At 46.5% G+C, this 20,588-nt stretch overlaps 1 protein-coding gene across 3 annotated transcripts in view; it reads left to right on the top strand.

Moving 5' to 3' along the window:
• Window positions 1-20,588, top strand: part of LOC126545022 (uncharacterized) — a 220,724-nt gene that overhangs the window by 191,600 nt on the left and 8,536 nt on the right. For 2 of the 3 annotated variants that reach the window (XM_050192646.3, XM_055061804.2), the window contains exons 4-8: window positions 4,205-4,458; window positions 6,469-6,623; window positions 9,539-9,567; window positions 10,044-12,880; window positions 16,063-16,182. In XM_050192646.3, coding sequence (XP_050048603.2) covers window positions 4,205-4,458; window positions 6,469-6,623; window positions 9,539-9,567; window positions 10,044-12,880; window positions 16,063-16,182 — 3,395 coding nt within the window. The remainder of the gene's footprint in view (window positions 1-4,204; window positions 4,459-6,468; window positions 6,624-9,538; window positions 9,568-10,043; window positions 12,881-16,062; window positions 16,183-20,588) is intronic. The other variant, XM_050192653.3, reaches the window with a different exon arrangement.

Here is a 20,588-nt window from a genome sequence, read left to right as displayed (position 1 = left end):
CCGTGTGACGGCTAATATTGCAGATTCTAGTGACAATGCCGAGGTATATGTAAAGTGGTAGCGAAGCTTCTATGGAAGCCCACGTGTCAAGGAAATAGCGGCTTGTTTCAACTGTCGCTATCTACTTATTGGGGAGACAACTAACGGCAAGCAAAAGATAACAGTGATGTCACAACCGGAAATGGCAGTGACGTCAAGATTTTATGCTGCCTGGCTCGAATATTTGAATTTCTTTAGCGTCCGGCATTTCGACCGCTACGCCAGCGGTTATTTTTCTTTTGAGACAGACGAGCTTGCGACTCGCCTCAGCTGAAGCGCCAGCGTGTCGTTAAACTATAGGACGGGCGTATGTCTTAATGTGAACAAAATTAGGCTGCTATAGGTGGTGACTGCTACAGTATGTTTCTCAGGAAGGTGAAAGAATAGGATAGAAAGAAATGAGATCGCCATAGAGGTTTTAAAGGCAACTTCACTTTTATTCGTCTAGAATAATGCAACCAGTATAACTGACCAAACAAGAACATGTTTCAATGGATGAAAAGTTTTATGGCCAGCACACGTTCGGGAAACTTCTTTGCTGAGGATCCGTTTTAACAACATTTTTAATCTTCCGTTGCACGCCACCGTGCTTTTTGACTAGCCACGGCAAGTTAAGTGAGGGAAAGCGGACCAATGGCACACGCCGGCACCACCCTCCTCAACCGGTTATCTACTTGCCCTGTGCTGGCTCGGCCCCATCGAAACCCTCTCCACTTGAGCGTGCTTCTCGCCTCGTGTCAGCAAATTAAGTAAGAAAAACTGCTCAATGTAGGCAATGCTATTCGCTATGAAAAAAAAAGTCACCTCCTCTAAACGAGGGGTGCGTTTGATTGGGCTTTTCAAACAACGCTGCGGGTTACCACCCGATGCTTGCGTCGGTGGTTACTTAAATTTGACGTTAGGAAATTAGAATAAGAGATTGGAATAGATTTACGTTATAGGGCCCTAGGTCTTCAAAAGGCCTCTCCAGTTTCATCTATCAGTGTCGAAAATTTCCTCCACTTTCTTCTTTTCCTGAAAAATGCGCGTGAGGAATACTGGGCACTCAAAGTGGGTGATAACTTCAGTAGCCGAAGATTTAGTTAGACCTTTGAAATGTGGCCGCCTGAATGCACAGACTGGTGCGCCACAAAATGAGTGGGTAAAAAACGCGCAGTGGTACCATACATACATGATGTATCGCACAGGCTTAAGACGATTGGGAAGACCGCCAACGTTAAGGTCGTGTTTTCAGCGCCAAACGAGCTTTCTACTCTGTGCAAAGCCAGTTACCGAATAGATAGATACCAATGTGGCGTATTCGCTGCGTTTGTTCTGCGGGAAAATGTACATCGGCCAGACAGGACGATGTGTGAACGACAGGTTGCGGGAGCATGCCAACAATGTGCGAAACGGCGATGGAGTCATCTTAGCCTCCACCGCAGAAACTGCGGGTGCAAGCCCCAGTACTCGAAGGGCTACGTAGTAGCAAGGAGTACCAAGAAACTGACACGTGAGATATTAGAAGGGGGCGAACATCGCTAGCTTGGATGAAACGTGTGTGTGCACACCATCGGTTGATCTAACAAAATTTCAGCAGAGACAGTTAAGACTGCTTACGTGTGGGAATGGGAAAACATTATAATCGCTTAGGTGAAATGTTTTCGCTTTAAGCTTTCGACATGCATTAAAGTTATTTCTGCTGAATCGGTGTGTGTGTCTGTGTGTGTGTTTGCATATACGTTTGGCCACAGGTTGGAAAAAAAATTCGGACCATTTTGCTGAGCAACGGTGAATATTATTCTATGCCTAATGGTAGATCTCTTGCGACCACGTCGTCTTCGTCTGTGTTCCCCTGCTTCGTCTTCTGAGGCCTGCTTCCGTAGCAGACCAGGTTTCGCAGCTGCAGTTGAGGTATACGCTTAGGAGTGCATCGCAGTAGACACAGCACCGGCGAAATCCGAAGAACAAGTGACGCGTGGGAGGCAGCGACGTGATGTGTGCGATGACACACGCACTAGGCACGCCTCAATTTATACACTAATGATTTGTGGTCGAAAGTGCATCGCAGCACAAACAGCGCCGATGAAACCCGAAGAGCAAGTGGCACGTGGGAGGCAGTGACGGAGGCAGTGACGTGAAGTGTGAAATGACGCACGCAATAGGCACAATTTTAGTCAACCATAACCATGGAGCCACCGTGGCGTCAGAGCAGCGGGCTCGTCTCGCGTCCCGGTAACCCGGGTGTGATTCTTAACCATTGCAAATTTACCTAATTTTATTTTCGATGGCGAAAATTTGCTTTGTTTACAGAAATCTGCCTGGCAAATTTACATAAACGCGAGCAATTTTTGATGTGTTTTTACTCTTCACGGCGTCGGCCATTTTTGGTACCCTCTTTCAGTCAAGCCGCCGACGACAACGCCGAATTTTCGGGTAATGGGGCATATAATGCTTTGGCATTAAAAAATGAACAAAAAGATTATGTTAACCTCAAGCCGTGAACGACTTCACAAGTCAGTTTGACACGTCATCAGTTTGATACGTCAGAAATTTTACAGATGCGTGTGCGCAGGCTGTTATTAAAACGCCATATATATGTGTGTGACGCGTTTGAATATAAATCTGTTGAAAGTTAGCCCCTGTCCTTGACGGTTTTCACTCTGTCCTTGTCTTGTGCGCTAGATGCAGTAGTGAGGTGTTCGGGCGACACCCAATCGAAGCCGGCGTAGCATCACCTCGTCAACTCAGCACGGCGGAAGTAGAACATGTGTCTGACGACGGAGGTGGTTTTCGCGAGCTAGGAAGCTTAGTATGGGGTCAGCAGTACATTGTAATATGGTAGGATCTGTCTGATTTGTAAGCTGTATGGAGAGTAAGTCGGCAGCATTGTTTCATGGAACGGCACTTCGTCCAGGAAACCATGCAGTGGAGATTTTGCGTACATCAGTTGAACTGATGTACGTATTTCTTGGGCGATACGGAGCGTGGAAGGAACACGCTTTAATTCCGCTGGTGCTTTTGTCGAAGCTGCAATATAGCTTCACTGATATGTGCTAGTGCAAAGGAGAACGCTTCGCATAAAAAATCGAACTCCACCGGTTCCCCTTTATTTTTCTCGCTTATTGCATAGCGACAGCGTCGACTTTGGCAGCCTTGATCCCATGAGGTAGTATACGAGGGTTTGAATGGTTGGTTGCATGGTCGCGTGCTGCGTGACGGCTGCGGTTGAAAGGATATTCCACATTCGCTGTCGTGGCCGTGAGTTGCACTTGGTTAACACTCCTATCTGATCGTACGCACCTATACAAATCCACAGGAATGTAGACGGAAGAGTATCTCAGCGGAAGATGTGGGTTCGCCTCCCACCTGCTGCATTTTGTCTTTCGTTGACTTTCATTTCATTTACCCTTATAATTTATGCAATTCATTGAACAGGTTAGTCACCTTCCCCTATGTATCCCATGTTTTCATTGTCTTTGCTGCACAAGGTTTGTTTGATAGGTGCTCTCAGTTCCTCTTGTCATTCTGGCTCACTGCTTGTATAGCGATAACAATTATACGAACAGTCGAGGTGAATTCGCGTTGGTACTGTCGACACCGTTGGCGCCGTCCTTAGGTCTCCAGCATACCTCTCCGGCATACCTTGACCACGTTAGGTTTCCAGCATACCTGCAAACTCCCTCGAAATTTTTGTAAAGTTTACGCATTTTGGTTTGCTCTACGATTTTATGAATGTTATAAAGTTTCGCTCACTGGTATCCGAAGATATTCTTGAAAATCGTTCGATGGTGAAACGACACCAGAGGCCCACTCGCTTCGAGCAAGTTTGTTCAGACACGTTCTCATAGCAGGCAAAATCGGCAACAGCAAAGTCGCTGCAGAAGTCACTGTTAGCCACAATACAAAGTGCTTATCGTGAGTCTATGCTCTCCCATTTTTCTTGCTCCTTGGGTGCTAGGTCTAAAGGTAGATCATTGTTCTTATGACACTCGCGGCTGCACACTGGATTCGCGCACCTTCGCCAACTCGCCAAGCTAGGCGCTAACAGGTTTACTGCTACATCTAATTCCCCACACTACGCAAAACGAAGGTCGTAAGTGGTATCACAGGCAGTTCTACCACTGTTATTTTTCTTCACGTGGGCAGGAACCTGATGCCTCATGGAAATCTGCCTATCTCGCAGGAGCAGGTGGCAAGAAGCAGCGCAAGAACTCCGAGGACAACCACCGGCGCGGCAGTAGCAGCTCGCTCAGCGGCGACCAGCAGCACGGCGATGAGTCTCGCTACAAGCGGCTCGCCCAGGAGCTACCGGGCTTCAACTGGCTAGAGCAGAAGATCATGGGCCACGGAAGCGGAAACTTCGCCGATGCGCCGCCGTCCATAACCAAGCATGTGACCCGCGAAACACCCGCGGTGGTCACTGCTCCTGCAGCCGAGGTGAGGCGGGCTACGTTCAGCGTGTCCACTGCCAAGGAGAGTTTTGCACCCCTAGCGGCTTATCCGCAAACAATTCTCGTCATTTCATCTAGCAGGCGTTTCTTTTCTTATTAACACACTGCGCTCGCTACTTTCCTGTCTAGAACGCGGTGTCCATCTGGTAGGCGCGTGCCGTTCGTGACTCGAATGCGTCGGGTGGGCAGCGTTGAAGAAAGGAAAGGTGCGTAAGATAGTTGACGAATATAGTTTCGCGTCAAGGTGAGCTCCAAGCGTTCCAATTTGTTTTTCTGGTGGTGTATCGAGCTTTGCGCAATTACGGTAAGAAAAAGGATGCTCACTTATAATTTAGTAGTGATAGTTCATGTAGTGACTTATACAGATATGTGTAGATTCGTCAGCCGCCTTATCTGCAAAAATGTCAACGTGTGTGCACGTTTTCCTACTCTTTCTTGTTTACGAAACTGTCTGTGTCTCTTAGTGTTTTTTATTTTGCTCTTATCGGTGACTTCTTTTACTCTTGTGCGGAACTTTGCCAACGGTGTGTGATATTTGACTGCTTCAATGTTTTCGTGCTTTTAGTTGCGCTTGCCACACGTAGGCGAGTACCAAGTGCCAATAAAGTTTGCCAAAACTTTCCTTCGTCAATTAAAAAAGAACAGAAATACAACGACTGGAGATGATCGTGGTAAAAGGCTACAGGAAAAGCGGCAGGGCGTTCCGCTGACCACCTTCAGGACTTGTTGTGGCAATTCCTATGTATCCACCAGCCAAGAAGCAGCACAATGAAGAAAACCAAGTAAAGAAACGAGAGCGAGAGAGGGTCTATTTCATATGAAAGAAAAATGTTGTAGTTTCGCCCTAAAGGCAAAGGATCGATTGCTATAGCAAATTACTGGACAGCTCGCAATACAACGATAGGATAGTAGTTTTATCGACCGTATAAACTTCTGAACAGAGGCATACTAACTAAATTAACAAGCATGGTGTCACTCGCACTAGCAAACATGAACACATATCACTCAATGACCGCGGAAACTCGCTGTCAAAACGCTGGAGTGAGGAAGCTCGGCAGCAGAAGCGAGTGAATTGACCTTCGTGCTGGCGTCTCGCATCGACGCGAACTAAGCCACGGAAAGACAGCGCGCGGTGGACCGTGATCGCTAGCTCACCTCCGCACGCTTTCACTCGCACACAGCTTATGGCGCGCGGCGACGATTTTATCGCCCTTGGACATTATACGGAATCTCACGACGACGCCGACGGTGACGGCAGAAATGCGCCTGGAATGCCCATATAATTGCTATTGCAACACAATAATTATTTGCTGATGACACCGTCCCGAGAAGGTTTTTACTCGGTGTCTTCTGTGGCTTCGTCATGAGCTATGCTAATATCTTGTATGTATTTCGCGCTGAATTATTTGGTCTAAGAAGACAAGGCAATCTGCCTTTATTGACGTAAGCTAGCTCGAGGTTTTGTAGCTTTGGCCTATTATGGGATCTGTGCAAAATCACGAAATAATGTGTCAGAGGGATGTGTCGAGCATTGAAGCACCTGTTTGGTCTTTCTGCGCTCTAACCTGCAGCCAGGTTAGAGCGCGGCTGTAGCTACCAGTGCACGATTAAAAGCGAAACACGCGCTTGCTTTTTTACGTGATGATTTAATTATACAATCTCATAAAGGCCGGTGTAGATTAGCTCCACAAGCACCGCAGTCTAGTAAAGCCATATTTTTATTACGTTCACGTAAAGCATGTGTAATGGTAAGTGTAGTTACAATTACATGGTCACATTGCCGTCGCTCCGCTGAGACATTAGCTCCTGTTGATTACGCTGTAATTAGCTGTTTCGCTGGGGGGCTCGACTTCCTATCATTAGTTAATTATTGCGCTTTGGCTGGTTTTGTGTCGTCATTCTTAATGAACGCTCACACAGGCCTGTTTGGTCGCAGCTTTGGTAAACAAGAAGCATACTATATTTTATATCTGTACTCATGGGATTCCGCTTGCAGAGGACGGAGCAGAAAGCAGCTACACCTACCCAGGAGCCAAGGCGTGTTTATCCTCCGGGCACCGATATCCTAAGCCGTTCCATGTCCGAGATACAAGACGATTGCTGCGACGACGATGTAGGCGACGAGGCGCCTGTAACGGATGCTACTGCAATGTAAGTCATTCTTCAAAATGTGCCGGAATCGTTTTCTGTGCGCACCCAGCGCTCAAACTTTGCTTGCAAACCGCAATGCTGTAGCACACAGCCTAGCGAATGGAGGTCGCGGTTTTCAGAAACATATTTCAAAACATGATTTCGCGTCTGCGCTGCTCATTCTGAGGCGCATGTGCGCAGCTTCAGACCTGATAGAGCAATTGCGTGCTGGAATGCAGCAGCGCATGCGCTGTTGCTTCTCGCAAGGCGCACTAACCCATGGACAAAGCTTGCTTGGATGCATCAGGCTAAATCAAAGGTTGATAGAGGCGCGCGTCTGTCGTCTTTCAAAATGACGTGCCCTACCCCAGCGGACGGCGTCACTATGTTAATGCCACTAGCATTCTTGGCCTTCTTCACGCAGTTCTTGCACTGGATATCTAACCGTTTTCGCGGGCCTATTCAATTAAATAAGAACCCTTAGAATTTATCCTGTGGTGGGCGAAATCGAGCGCACGTCAGACGGGTTCCTCAAGCATAGCAACCCGAAGCTTTAGCGATCTGCACCACGAATGTACTAGATACGTGGCGCTATTCAGTGAACCCATTTCAAGTGAACTTGAGTCGCTAGTATCTGGTGAGCGAGGGAACAATTGTCAGCGTTCGCATATACTGGGGAGGCACGCATTTCGGAGGCCACGCGCGCACTTGTGGCCAGCGCCACTAGATGGCGCAGAGCGTCTAGAGGGAAAAGCTAGAGTGGAGCCCGGCCGCAGCGTACGCCTCATACATGACGCGTTTCTCAGCGTTCGCAAGTACCGGCGCCCCATCCATTTCGGAGACCACGCCCGGTTTTCGCAGCGGCGCTGCTAGACGGGGCAGCGTGTCCAGAGGGAAGCGTGAGATAGGAGTCCCGCTGCAGCAGATACCTCCCTTATGCATGACGCGTTTTGGCGCTGGTAATGCGTTGCATCTCTATTGCTTCATTGCTAATCGCATTACCGTCGGCAGTCATCGGGAGATGGGCTTTTGACGGAGGTTATTTAGTTTCACAGTCAAACAATGTCTTGCCGTTGGCTTTCCACACTATTAGCAATGACGAGGCTGCTCGGGCCGCCAATGTTCTTATGATAAGCCCACTCAGCCCTCAGTTCGTAAAACTACGCTATTCGCCTGCAGCTTTTGACAGTCGTCTAAGTCATGTACACCCGTGGGCAAAAGTAGAGGTGCCACAGGCCCGCCGAGGAAACTGAATGTATAGGTTATTCAGACGCACGAACTTGAATTCATGATTGTATTGAAAAGTTTGCAATGCCCAAGTTTGGACTGCAGTCCTCAATTCCCAGTTACATGCATGGGTGGAGAAGAAAGTCGATTATATTGCGATCTCTCTAGTCCATACACTTTTGATCAGAGCAGTACGAACAAGCACTATATTAAGGACAAAATTTTAGGGACGGCTGGACTGAAACCTGACCTACCTGAAAAGTGCAGTAGTTGTGTGATGGTCAAAAAGTTTTAAGAGACATTTCTGCAGTTCCTGCACGATGAAGAACTGGAAATTTATTTGAGTTTCTTCTTTTTCCCATTAGCCTTGCGGCAAATCCTCCTAAATTAAAAGAAAAAAAAACACTCTATAGCGTTCAAAATATTTCCTCAGCGCATGCTCCGTGTTTTCCACTTGGATCGGTACATTACTAGTCTGCTTTGTTTATGTGTTTTATATGCGTCAATTTTATGCATTCTATGCGGTTGTATCTGAGTCTTCCATCAAATTTCTGTCAGAATTTCTAGTGAGACCCGTGTCACGGCAGGAGTGCATTCCGATGAGTGAGAAAAGTTCAGTGTAAGCGTTCTGTCAAAAACATGTTTCTAAGCCCTATACCGTACATGACATTGGCATTTCACAGCTTGGTGCAGCTATGTAAAATTATGCCACCCCTTCTTTTTCATCTGTTTTGGCACCTCGAGCCTTGCACTCCAGTTTACTTGCATTGATGGCGCTGTTTGGTCCAGCACTCTTCTGAAGTTTCTAGGTTGTATGTACATTTGCCTTTGTTTTACTATCCGAACGCAACATAAGTCGCCTCTGGCATGAAGTTGAATCACCTTGCTTTTAGCTTTTTAACCTCGCAACGCCTTAAGGTAATTTGAATATTCTCAACACTTAGCTAGAATATTTGTTTACATGTATCTATAGGGTATCATATAAAATCAACCTATTTCTTATCATCCAGGCGGTCACCTGTGCTCTGTAAAAAAATGATCTTAATGTTTCTTGTATGTCTCCAGGCAATGCTGGAATTGATTCTACGACAGTTCACAACAATGAAAAAACTCGCCGATATGTATACTTCTGCTAGACCATTAAGGCTGATCAAGCAGTGTTCACGAAAACGTGAGGGATCATTCGAACCGACACTATACGTTGGTAGTAGGTGCCTTCATTACCTTTGAGTTATGCATTGAAATTTCACTTTATCACGTAGCCGTGATAATCTCTCGCCATAGAAATCCGTTGCCCATTGAGACGTGCAGATTTCCTGATGGGCGACCCCAATTTCGACCTTCAATATCGTTCAATGCAGCATTAGGAGACAGCTTAGCTGACACAATTTTTTGTAGATGATTGTAATAAGCATTGCCATTGCTTCTTCAATGTGCTAATGTGAGTTTTTTTCCCGAGAAGGGCAAGCGTACGATGGCGTACACATATGGGGTGAATTTACAAAGCTACTTGTTCGTGAAAGCTGTTTTCTATTTGCCGGTCGCCTTTAGTAATAAATGTCCAACGTCCTTGGCAGGCACCTGCTCTCACGAGTAGTTTCAGCGCAATAACTTTTTTGTTGCCATAGGGCCTGTTTTCCAGGCATGCATGCATACGGTACAAAACAGGACTATGAAGTGAATGCAGCATTTGTTATCCTTCTTTCCAGACCTGCACCAGAGGAGGGCAAAAATGAAGGTAAGACGTTCCTTCACAATTGGCAAGACGTTTTATGAAGATTTACTTTAGCATAGCTGGAATTAAGGGTGAAAATACCGAGAGTTTGAAGTATAGAGAACAACACTATTGCAATAATTGGCTTCAAGTTAGATTGGATCTAGTAAATTAAAACTCGCTCAAGGCGAGTGCGTAGAATTACATTGCTTGAAAATGTTCAAATTGAAGTTATATAGTTATGTGTACGTAAAATAGTCATGCTGTCATCGCTTTTTACTGTGTGACTGATCGTGGTGATGAGGAAGCGTGCCGACATTGTGCGCATGTGTCAAGTGCGTGCAGATTGCGTACCACCTCTGCGATATACTACACTTTAAGTTCGACTTAAGATAGTCTGGTTTTTACTGCTAGCCTAATTGACTGCGAACATTGCTTTACATCTGTAGTTTCTTAGTGATCGTAAAAATTGGCTCGTTTGCGCTTTTCGGGCATTACAGGTGATGGGCAGCCTCAAGAAATGGCGCAGCAGGAAATCCCAAGGCAGATTCTAGTCACTGCGCTTCCTGATACCTACACGAACGATCCTCGCCTTTCGCAAATGATAACGTCCACGGCCCTTATGCGACCGCAATATCCCTTAGAGGTTCATATGGCTGGCTCGAATGCTGCGCTTGAGTTACCGATGGGTGCCCCTGGCGTATCTTCTGCACCGTTGTTAACGTGCGTTCCTCAGGGCATGCCAGAAGTTGAAGCCGAGCGTAGGCATTCTCCTAAATCACAATCCGACGCCATTCCACAGGGGAAGACAGCCCCGGAAGAACAGTCGAGCGATTCTGATGTGCTCTATCTAGGAGTCTCGAGGAAGAGCTTGTCACCAGGTTCTGAACACAGTGGTGGCGAACCTAGAATGTCCATGTTGTCCGAAGCCGGCAAAGTATCCGAGATGTCGAGGTCCGCAGACGCCAACCCTACGCAAGTAGCAGGTTCTCAAAAACCGCGTGCTGGTGCACCAGAGCCGATAAACTTGAGCGATGCAGCCAGACGAGGCGAAGCTTATAGTACACCAAGGGAGCAGTACTCCTTCTTCCAGCCTCATGCGTTTGTGATGGCTGACCATCAAAGATGGCTAGAGGAACGTCGCTACCAAGAAATGATGAACTCTCGCGGGCCCATCGGGCAGCAGAGGCACCTGCCTTCGTCACAGTTTTCACCCGAGTTGAGTCAGAGAAGGCTCTCCGTAGGTGCGCAGATGTTCCCAAGTCGTATGGATGCACAGCAGCAGTACAGAGCTGCGGTCCCTGAGCGCTCGCCAACGCTACGCCAAATTCCGCCTCCCCACCAAGGTGCGTCACCTCATCAAGCACTAGCGCAGCACCAATCAACGCCATCGCATCAGTCACAGCTATCGCACCAGTCACAGCTGTCGCATCAGCCCTCGCATCAAGCCCAGATGCCGCAACAGGCGGCCCAGTCGCATCAACCACCGCCGTCACACCAAGGACATTTCTCGCATCAGGCGCCGCCATCACACCAGCCGCCGCCGCCGACCCACCAGGCGCAGCTTTTGCACCAGACACAGTTATCGCATCAGATACCGTATTCGCGCCCAGCACAGCAAATGCACTCCACGCCTCCATATTATCCATTGCCTCGAGCGCACCAAACGCAGCCACGTGGTCAGCCTCTTCAACCGCTTCCTACACTGACTCGTGACACCTCACCTCGCAACGGAAGGCCGGAACTATACCAACAACAGCAGCGTTACAAAAACACGGAACAAGCATACGGAATTGGTCCTCACGCTCAACAAATGGGTGCATATGTCGGGCCTCAGATACCTAAGCAAAATACTGACCCAGCTGCTAAAGACATGTCCCCACCGACTGGAAACCCTTTCATGAAAGATGGCAAGACAGAGTCCTCTTACAAAGAAATTGGTGCTTCCCGACAAGAAAGACCGGGACCTGCGTCACTAGCAGCAGCTCCAGCGAACACAAAGCCTCCGTCGAGTTCACCTCACGCACAACGCCCTGAATCAGGCAGCCATTCCTCACAGACGAGCAGTCTGAAAACGGAAATGGAGATGCTAAAGGACGAGTTGAAGTACTTGGATGCCTTGGCAGCTCAAAAGGAGGCTGAATACGAGAAGGTGGTGCACACAAGAGCTGAAAAGCTCAAGACGCTAAACCAACTCGAAGCAAGGTATAAGCGTTCGCTCGAGCAGCCGCAGTCGTATCCCAAGGAAGACCTTCGGTATCCGGGTAGCTCAGTTGAGGCTCGGCAGGGCCAAAGCCCAGCCTCTCAGTCAGAGAAGGGATCTTCTCTTGTGGATGATCCAAAAGCTGTTCCTAAGCAACGGTCGTCATCGGTTGGTGGAGTTGGCCAGCAGAAGACTTCGCCGCCATCTCTCTCCTCTCCGCTGGCGAAAACTTCACCTGGGAATCAGGCAGTTCCTGGACTCATTCCTTACCCACTGCCGCACCCCCCTCAGCAGACCAGACCACCGCTGTCACTTCCGCCGCACGCCAACATTCCGTTAAACATGCCGCTCATTGGCGCTGGGATGTTCAATATGCGCAACATGGAGCTCCAGCGAGATTTCGCTCCTATGATGGCAACCCAGCCGCTCAACTCGCCAATGGTGCCAGGATACGGCCGGCCGTACTACCCGCTCGACAGGAGCAAGCACCCAATCCAGCACCCAATGGAACCGCCGAAGCCTGCCGTGAAGCGAAAGTACTCGCCTAGCAGTGCTGCCAGCCTTCCACAGGCTAATGGCGAAATGCGCAGCACCTCTCAGCGTCCCGCCATGGCACCGACGGGGCAGCGCCAGAGGGAGCCCGAGAAGGTTACGGCGCCCTTGAGCCAAGAGCACGCGCAATGGCTACATGCTATGAAGGCGCGTGAGTCTCAGGGCGCGCCACCCGCCTATCCCGCCAGCGTTCAGAGCGCCTTTCAATCGTACAGTTCATTTCCCAACAGGCGAGTCCTTCCAGAAGACCTGCCCCTCAATCCTACGATGAGCAACGCCACCTGGAGCAACTACGCGGAAGGCCTCCACGAACAGTATGCCTTTCAGATGGCGAAGCATGGCTTGTACCCAGGCCATCCCGCGTGGAGCGGATTAGAGAAGCAGCAGCAACGTAGCAGCGACGTTACAAGTGCTGCCATGCTTGGAAGGGAGCCTCCGGCAAAACGACCGTCCCGTGAGGAGCCAGTAATGCAGCAAGTGTCGAAAGACAGGCACATGATGCGGCCCGTAGACAAGCCCGTTGCCCATGCAGCGTCGTTGGGAAGTCAAGCGCCGCCCCAAGAACAGGCTCTACCAGCGCAGGTATTTGTTTATATATTTAAAAAGCTCTGATAGCCTCTGGGCATAACAGTGTGCGGTGACTATTTTCAGTACTAAGTTGTTAGATATTGCCGTCGTGAAGTCTGAATAATCAGAACCACCGACATTGAAGGTTGTGAGGAGGTAGTTCGATATGAATGAGTTGTCGCTTCCATTGATTTTGCAACTTGGCAGTTCTGAATTGAGGTATGTATATGGGAAAAAGAGATAGGAGAAGATGGTGGAAATTTAGCAGTAGTAGTAGTAGTAGTAGTAGTAGTAGTAGTAGTAGTAGTAGTAGTAGTAGTAGTAGTAGTAGTAGTAGTAGAAGCAGTAGTAGTAACCGAACTTCATTATAAAAAGGCAGATGGGTGAAACTGAGCTTGTGCGCTCTAACCTGCACTTTGCACTTATTTGAAAGGGAATGTAGGAACGGCGGAGGGATGCATAATGATGACAAGAATACTGGGGGGGAGGGATGATGGTAGTCGTAGTCACATCACCGTATTTAATATCTTCAGGCTAGTACTGTATCGTGTAAAAAGTTGCTGCATGGCCTGTAGAACTGTTGCAGTATGTCTCGGGTAAGGGGCAAAGGATCTAAAACGAAATCTGCAGAGGATGGCCTAGCCGTCGGTGTCTGCCGGAAAAGGGGCCACAATCCGGCGCTTGTATTTGCGTACTAAGCATGCGCGAAATATATGCGTTAGCGTCATTATTCGAAATACATACGTTAACGTATGGCAGTGGTCGTGATGAGGGCTGTTCTCATTTCGTATGATAGGTGCATAATGCCGAGTGAATGTCACGCCAAGACGTATTCGGCCCACCAAGCCTGTGCAGTAGAGTTAAATTTTCAGTTGCATGCAAAACTTCATTTATTGAGACACCTGTACTGACAATCTGGTTGAATGGCTGGCCTGCTGCCTTTCGTCCTTCGCAGGCACCTGCTCTTACGAATAGTTTAGCGTAAGAACGCGTATGTTGTCATCATGGAGCCTGTTTTCTAGGCAAACAAACTATGTGCGCTATTGTGCCATCATGCAAAGCAGCTTGCAATGTCAGAAAGTTCATAGCCTTGCAGTCTTCAATGCAAAGGCAGCCACTGAAATTTAATTTTGTGACCCATCTGTGGCGGGATGCTCATAAACTATGCGACGTCGAGGACGAAATGTAATCCGATCCTTGTGTCAGTATGCATGCGATCATTTGTGGGGCAGGCTTAGAGTCGCAAAGCACCTCCAAAGTGCGAGGAAGTTGGTCGTTTAGAATGAATACAGGGGAGCTTCTTTTATGACATCTTTTGTTGTTGTGAGACATCCGCTATATTGAGGCGCTGGCACCTGCAGTAGTGATCGCAGATCAACAGTAAGCAGGACAGGTAATTATTGTAAGGCGCCAAGTAATCTGCATCACTCATAACGCTTCAGCGCACATGCAAGTGAAGCGGAGTAAAAGAAAGCACTTATTTAGAAGCTCTCCGGCTGAGCCTCTAGCTAATAAATCTAGCTCAAGCGAATTGGACTATTTTTTCATGGCGATCCTAAATTGATTTTCTGTATTGAAGTTTAGACCTAACTAGTGATCTAAAATGTTTTGCGACGTATGAGGCTAAGCATGCGGTTTACATAGAAAATCGGGCATGCTCTATGTTTTAACCAGTAGGGATAAAACGTGTGAGTTTTGTTAACTTTATAAGAAAAATGAATGGAGTGGCAACTTCGCTGAGAAATTCCCATGTGCTAGCCTCATTAGCCGTTCAGTACATCATGGATGCCAGCCTCAAAGGTAGTAATATCGCGGACATTTGGTATCATATGGTGAATAACAATCATTGGCAGACCGCCGAATTCGTTGTATGAACATGGTATGTCTCTGGGGTTGTGAAAGCGTAGTTTAAGTTTTGAAAATTTTGCATGTGTGTGTGCAGCGTTTCGCGGTTGGTATTGCATAGTTCTTGAAAGCGTCTACTCGGTAGCGGCTATCTGTACAAATAAGTGTGTGGATATGCTACTGGCCTGGTAAATAGTACTTAATTCACTGTAATGCTTTCCACTGTTATCACCAAATAATGCGCAGCACTTTTTTTGACTATGCCAGAGGAAGCCGGTGCTTCTTTTTAAATAACAGAGAACGCCTGTGTAATGGCGTGCCTGCACAAATTTTTCCTGCATTAGCTTCTTTTTTCCTCGGTATGAGGTAAAAAAGTAACAAAGAACGTGTTTTTCTTGTGGGGGGGGGGGGGGGGGGGTATCACTCTTCTGGACCGCCTCTTGCTGAAAACAGGATAGACATTGCGCGTTTATGCTGAAGGCGTAAGGCCGAATGAAACGACGAATGTGAAAGCGTTTATGTGGGACAACAGTTCATTGGAGAGCACAAACTGAATGAGTGGAGGAAGCGTGGGAAGAGATACCAGGGAGGTTTAAAATAGTGTTCTAGAGCTTAGAGTGCCTCAAGAAGCGCCAATTTTGCGTTCCAGTTCTGTCTCGCCGGGAAAGTGCCTTAATGTGGGGTTCCGTGTTTGCGTTGGCGTCACGCGATTGCAGCGCCCTTCCTGCACTCGGAAGGAAAATGAAAAGAGTAATGCCACAGAAAAAAAAAGAAATGAAATAATGCAATCTGCAATACTTTACAGGTTCAGAAGTATACCTGGAAGTTTATTATTTTCATTGAGGAGGCGTTGAGACGTTTTTGAGATGTAAACGGCGACGTTGAGACGACGCAAAGCAGGTTGGGGGCGTTTGGGGCGTACGCGCTATTTCTGAAATTTAGCGTTAGGGGCGTGCGAAAACCCAAACCCAAAAATTCACTGCGCCCGCTCTGGCGAGGCGCTAATCGTTATGGGCCCCCTATCTTTGGAGGTGTCTGTTCTGATACAGCCTGCTGCGCGTTGTGTATAAATAACTGATGAAGTAGAAGTCCACTAGTACCAAATTTAAACGACAAATAAGTGACTCAGGTGACTCATCTCTATACACTGTGACGCCAACTGCGTGCTGTTTGCGGTGAGATGGCTCTTTGAAAATAGTGGCTGGCTCTCTCGTCTCGCGATGCGCGCTTCCTTTGGTTTGAGTGTTTAAACCAGCCATGTTCTGCTTATTAACTTCATCGTGCCTGAACCCTTGGACCTGGAAGCCGACGCTAACTCTTCGGTACTTCCATTTCCATTTCCCAATTCACAGGCAACACAGGTGCCGCAGAATCCGCAAAGCAAGAGCAACACTTGTGTCATGTGTGGTCAGCATGCCCAGTTCATGTGCTCTGGCTGCCAGAACATATGGTACTGTGGGCCTCAGTGTCAGGTGAGCAATTTGGTCGCTGTCCTGGTATTTTACAGCATGCTGAGAACGCAAACGATCTTGTGAAAAACAACGTAGAAATGTTTTATGTATTGCTGTGTAACCGGCTTTTCACAGTTGACTATCATCATCTCCATCATTACCATTAGAAGCAGCCTACATTTATGTCAACTGCAGAACAAAAGCCTCTCCCAGCGATCTCCAATTACCTCTGTCTTGCGCTAGCTGATTCCAACTTGCGGCTGCAAATTTCTTGTTTTCATCACCCCACCTAACTTCCTGCCGTCCTCCACCGCGCCTCCCTTGGCACGCATTCTGAAACTCTGCTTGTCCACCAGGTTTCTGGGTTAGTCATTATATGTCCTGCCCAGCTCCATTTATTTTCTCTTAAGGTCATTTAGAATATCGGCTACCCCCGTTTGCTTTCTGGTCCACACCACTCTCTTCCTGTCTCTTAACGTGGCGCCTAGCATTTTTCGTTGTATCACTTTTTGCGCAGTCTTTCAACTTTCAGCTTTTTTGTTTACCTTCCATGTTGCTGCCTCCTATTTTAGCACCGGTAGAAAGCAATGATGCACACTTTTATTTTCATAGAGAGTGGTAAGCTTCCAGTCAGGATTTGGTAATGCCTGCGGTATGCATTCCAACCCATCTTTATACTTCTGTAAGTTAATTTCCTTCTCGTGACCACGGTTTCTTGTGATTAGTTGACCTACATAAACGTATTCCTGTACAAACTCTGGAGGCTAACTGGCGATCATACATTTTGGTTCTCTTACCAGGCCTTTGTTTTCTGCATATAAGCCTTCAACCCCATTCTTACGATTTCTCGGTTAAGGCCCTCAATCATTTGTTGCAGTTAATACCTAGTGTTGCTGAACAGGACAATTTCATGTGAAAACCGAAGGTTGTTCAGATATTCGCCGTTGATCCTCACTCTTAAGCCTTCCCACACTAATAGCTGGAATACTTCTCAGAATGCAGTGATACCGTTGAAAAGATTGTGTCTCTTCACCTGACCCCTTTCATGATAGGCAATTTTCTACTTTCCTTGTGGGAAATTAAGGTGGCTGTGACATTTTTATATATATTTCCCCAGATGTTCACATGTGCCTCCTGTACTCCTTGAATATGCAATGCCTCCCTGAGTGCTGGCATCTCTGGTGAATCAAATGCCTTTTCACATTCAATGAAAACCATGTAGAGAGGTTGATCACACTGAGAAAGGTAGTGCGCTGATCGCCATTATGACTGAACTGTTACAACTGGCCCAAATCACCACTCTGTTCAGATTACTTTGCGCAGTCACTTGTTGATCGATTTTCGAGATCTTTGACATGGAGTCGTAAGGCTGCCGAACATAGTAAGCAGCATTTCAGAAAAATTACTTGTGTTTGAAAGGCAGACGCTTAGTTTGGTTCGGGCCCGTCGGAAACAAGCTCACCGTCACAGCCGTGTTGTTTTGTGCGAAATTGCTGACAAGTACGTGACCTTTACGCTTCGGAAACTTGAGTATGAATGAAGTGATGTAGAGCGAGAGGTTAAAGGCGCTGTAGCAGACCTTTGCTCTCCGGGGCGACTTGTCAGGATAGCTATGAAAGAAATTCATGGCTCAGCACCTGCAAAAAGAGAGGTGGTGACCCACCTTGCTTATGACCTGGTGTCCTGTCTGTCATGTTTGTTATCTTACAATATTTATGTAAGAAAATGCAAAGTTGCGTAATAAAAAAGAAAGATTTTGTAGACCGAGTGACACCATTGTGAAGAAAGTTTGTTGAAATTTATTTTCGAAGGAAATATTGACTTCTCGGTCGCGACAAGGCGCCAAGAGCCATTGGTGACGAGAAGAAACGATGTTGTTAGGAAGATAGTGAGGCAATGTGAGAAACATCTTAACGACAAGAAATTGTGCCAGAAGTCGGTAAATGATGGGACCAAATGGAACGAATTTGTCGGAAACCGGCGCATGACGGATTCCTTCATTGTCAATACCCAGTAACATATTGTATCTCACCTGTCTTGTTTTTACAGCGTAAGTAATAAATATAGCGTACTAAGGACTTCGTGCTCTTTCCCGAATTTTTAAAGCAAGACTGCGCTTTTGATTGATTTATTTCTGCCATAGGGCTGAAGCAAAACTCACAGGGAGTAGATAGCGCCGCCTATTGTTAGAATACGCATACGCGCCCGTCGATGCACAAATGAAAAAAAAAAAAAACAATGAGAAGAAATAACTGAAGTAAAACTGATCTTTCGAGCGCAGTTAAGATTTTGTTGTGATGGAAGCAAATGGAATCACTCGCAAAAGAATGTTATCTTTTTGTACATTCGTTGAAGTTCTAGACAGTGCCATTTAAGCTTTTCTTTTCATATCTCGAACAGGGCTGGGCGTCGAATAAAAATTTCAACCCGTTTAATTGGTACATTTCAATCGAATAATAAATCAGTTAGCGGGAATTTTAAGTTCATGTACGCAAGTCAAATAATTCGATGCCGGTGATTTGCACGATACATACACTCTATAAATGCGGTCTCTTTGAATCGAAAGCTGCCTCTAATATTACTTGAATGACACACTTCAGAAATGGATTTTCACAGGTCCAGTGGTGGAGATAGAGAATCCTGTTCACATTCTCTGGAAGTATGGCGGTACTGGCAGTTTTTTCAGCTCTCGCAGTTTTTGGCAGCAGCTTGTTAAAGTGTTCTGGCAGTTTCTGGCAATTCTCTGGTAGATTTTTGTCGTGTAAGCTTAACCAATATAAATCGAAAAGCTGTCGCAATTAAAGCTCTAGTCGATTAATCGGAAGGTTGATCAATAAATCGCCCAGCACTCATATGAAACGATTCATGCCTTGTAAACTTACAAAGGTTTCGCCACAATAACGCCGTCTATATGAAAAAAGCACACACATTCTTACCCTCTCTTGTCCTTGTGAGGGTTTCCACTGTGTTTACCAGGCTTTTGAATTGAGTTTCGTCTGTATCTTTGGTTTTACACCTGCACTGCACATGTACTGAATGTATGCTGCACAGTCCTAAAAACTCTTTCGCTTTCTTTTCTTACATACCATCTCATTCAGGCTGTGCAGGTAGGTTCTCGTTCAATTATGTTCTTCCCCACTTTCTTGAGTCTCTTTTTTTGTCATTAGCACATGATGTAGTTTTTTTTAAACACATGTCACATTATCATTTGTTTGAACATGCCAGTTATTTCTGTCTCATGTTTATTTTTCGATAATGCCTGGTTTTTGTTCGCGTTGGGTCTTTTTACCTCCTTCTTCTGCTGGTTCTTTTTACCTCCTCCTTCTGCATCTCACAGATGTGCAAAATCTGCAGCGATTCGCGTAATGCGAAATTGTACTAGAAATAAATGCGTAATTAAACCCAGAGTTGCACATTCTTTGCCACCGCTAGAATTCTTCAAAAGTAGACGTGGCGCAATATGCCTAGAGAAATACACTATCGTAGCATGCCCAAAAAAGTGCTTCCGGCATATTATTTCCAAACAGTTTCAGTGTCGTCGACTTAAGGAAAACAGTTTATTAGCATTCACTTCGATATGTCTTCTACATTTCTGTTCATCTAGAGCGCGGAAGTTGGGCGACATGACTTCTTAGTCGAAAATATGTTATTCAAAAGGTAATCTAAAATATCTAAAATTTAAGCCACTGCGGCCACTTGAGTTCTTGCGGTGGGTTTTTTGTAATAAGAGGTGGGCATGCAAATTCAATATCTTCGGGGCAATAGTCAGTGCAAACATGCCTTGATCCTGTTGCCAGCCACTTCTTCCTATGTGAAATTGCCGGTAGAGTTAAAATATCTAGCCAGGTGTCGTACGAAAGACAGCTCGGACCTCTGTGGGCCTGGCGTTATTGAACTTTCTCTAGGCTCTTGAATGGCCCAGTGATTTCATCCTATTCTTCCGGCTTTGTCGCCTGGTTCACTGATAAAATACTTTCATATTGCTTTAAGTGCTTGCTAATAAAATGGTGTGGTGGTTTCGCCCCTAGGTTCAACTATTCACAGCAATAGCAAGGTTTAGCTTTGTGCTTGTACCTTTTCTTTTGGGGCCTCTACTCTGGGACTCCGCCACAGGGATGAGTGCTCCTCAGAGGAGTCCTCTGGAATGCATTCTTAAACTTGTATTTTTTTCTTTTATTTCTATGTTTGTTCCAAATAATTAATATTGGTTCTGCGTTCTAATATTGATTTCATTTTTAGCGGGTAATGTCAGCTTTCAGTAACACTTCTGAAATTTTATTTGTGGTTATCACTTAAGAAAAATGCGCCCATTTCGTAGCCAATTTCTCGTAGTGTATATGAGCCATGTGTTGGATGGGCAACCAGAACAACGGCTCCTCGAATGGTCTTCCACCTTATACGCTGGTGTGACATAGCTGCACGACGCA

The sequence above is a fragment of the Dermacentor andersoni genome, chromosome 3 (genome assembly GCF_023375885.2).
Source record: "Dermacentor andersoni chromosome 3, qqDerAnde1_hic_scaffold, whole genome shotgun sequence".
In the NCBI taxonomy this organism is placed as follows: domain Eukaryota; kingdom Metazoa; phylum Arthropoda; class Arachnida; order Ixodida; family Ixodidae; genus Dermacentor; species Dermacentor andersoni.
This window is presented reverse-complemented; position numbering and strand designations above follow the sequence as displayed.